We start from the raw sequence: 230 nt of genomic DNA, 5'->3' as shown, positions 1-230 counted from the left end.
TACACCGCAGGAGGCGCTGCGGAAAGCGGCAAGTTGTTCGGAATCTTTCGTTTTTTGAGTCTTTTTCTTGTAAAAAAGTTGCAGGTTTGGTAAAAATTAAGTTAATCAGACATATTTTCCTTGAAATTCGAGAGAAGGCCAGCAATGAAGCTCTTGCTTCCGTGTGTGGCTCTCTTCTGCTGCCAGTCTGCTGCAGATGCAACTCAGGAAAAGTTCCTGGGTGAGGCCTT

At 45.2% G+C, this 230-nt stretch overlaps 1 protein-coding gene across 1 annotated transcript in view; it reads right to left on the bottom strand.

Moving 5' to 3' along the window:
- The window catches only part of ETH_00042840 (uncharacterized protein), a gene marked incomplete at both ends in the record, with an annotated part of 1,985 nt that overhangs the window by 863 nt on the left and 892 nt on the right, over positions 1-230 (bottom strand). Inside the window, 2 exons of the mRNA XM_013375426.1 lie at positions 3-44; positions 112-230. Coding sequence (XP_013230880.1) covers positions 3-44; positions 112-230 — 161 coding nt within the window. The remainder of the gene's footprint in view (positions 1-2; positions 45-111) is intronic.

The sequence above is a fragment of the Eimeria tenella genome, genomic scaffold (genome assembly GCF_000499545.2).
Source record: "Eimeria tenella Houghton genomic scaffold, Eth_scaff2788, whole genome shotgun sequence".
NCBI lineage: Eukaryota > Apicomplexa > Conoidasida > Eucoccidiorida > Eimeriidae > Eimeria > Eimeria tenella.
The sequence above is the reverse complement of the archived record's forward strand: the minus strand, read 5'-3'. Positions and strand labels throughout refer to the sequence as shown.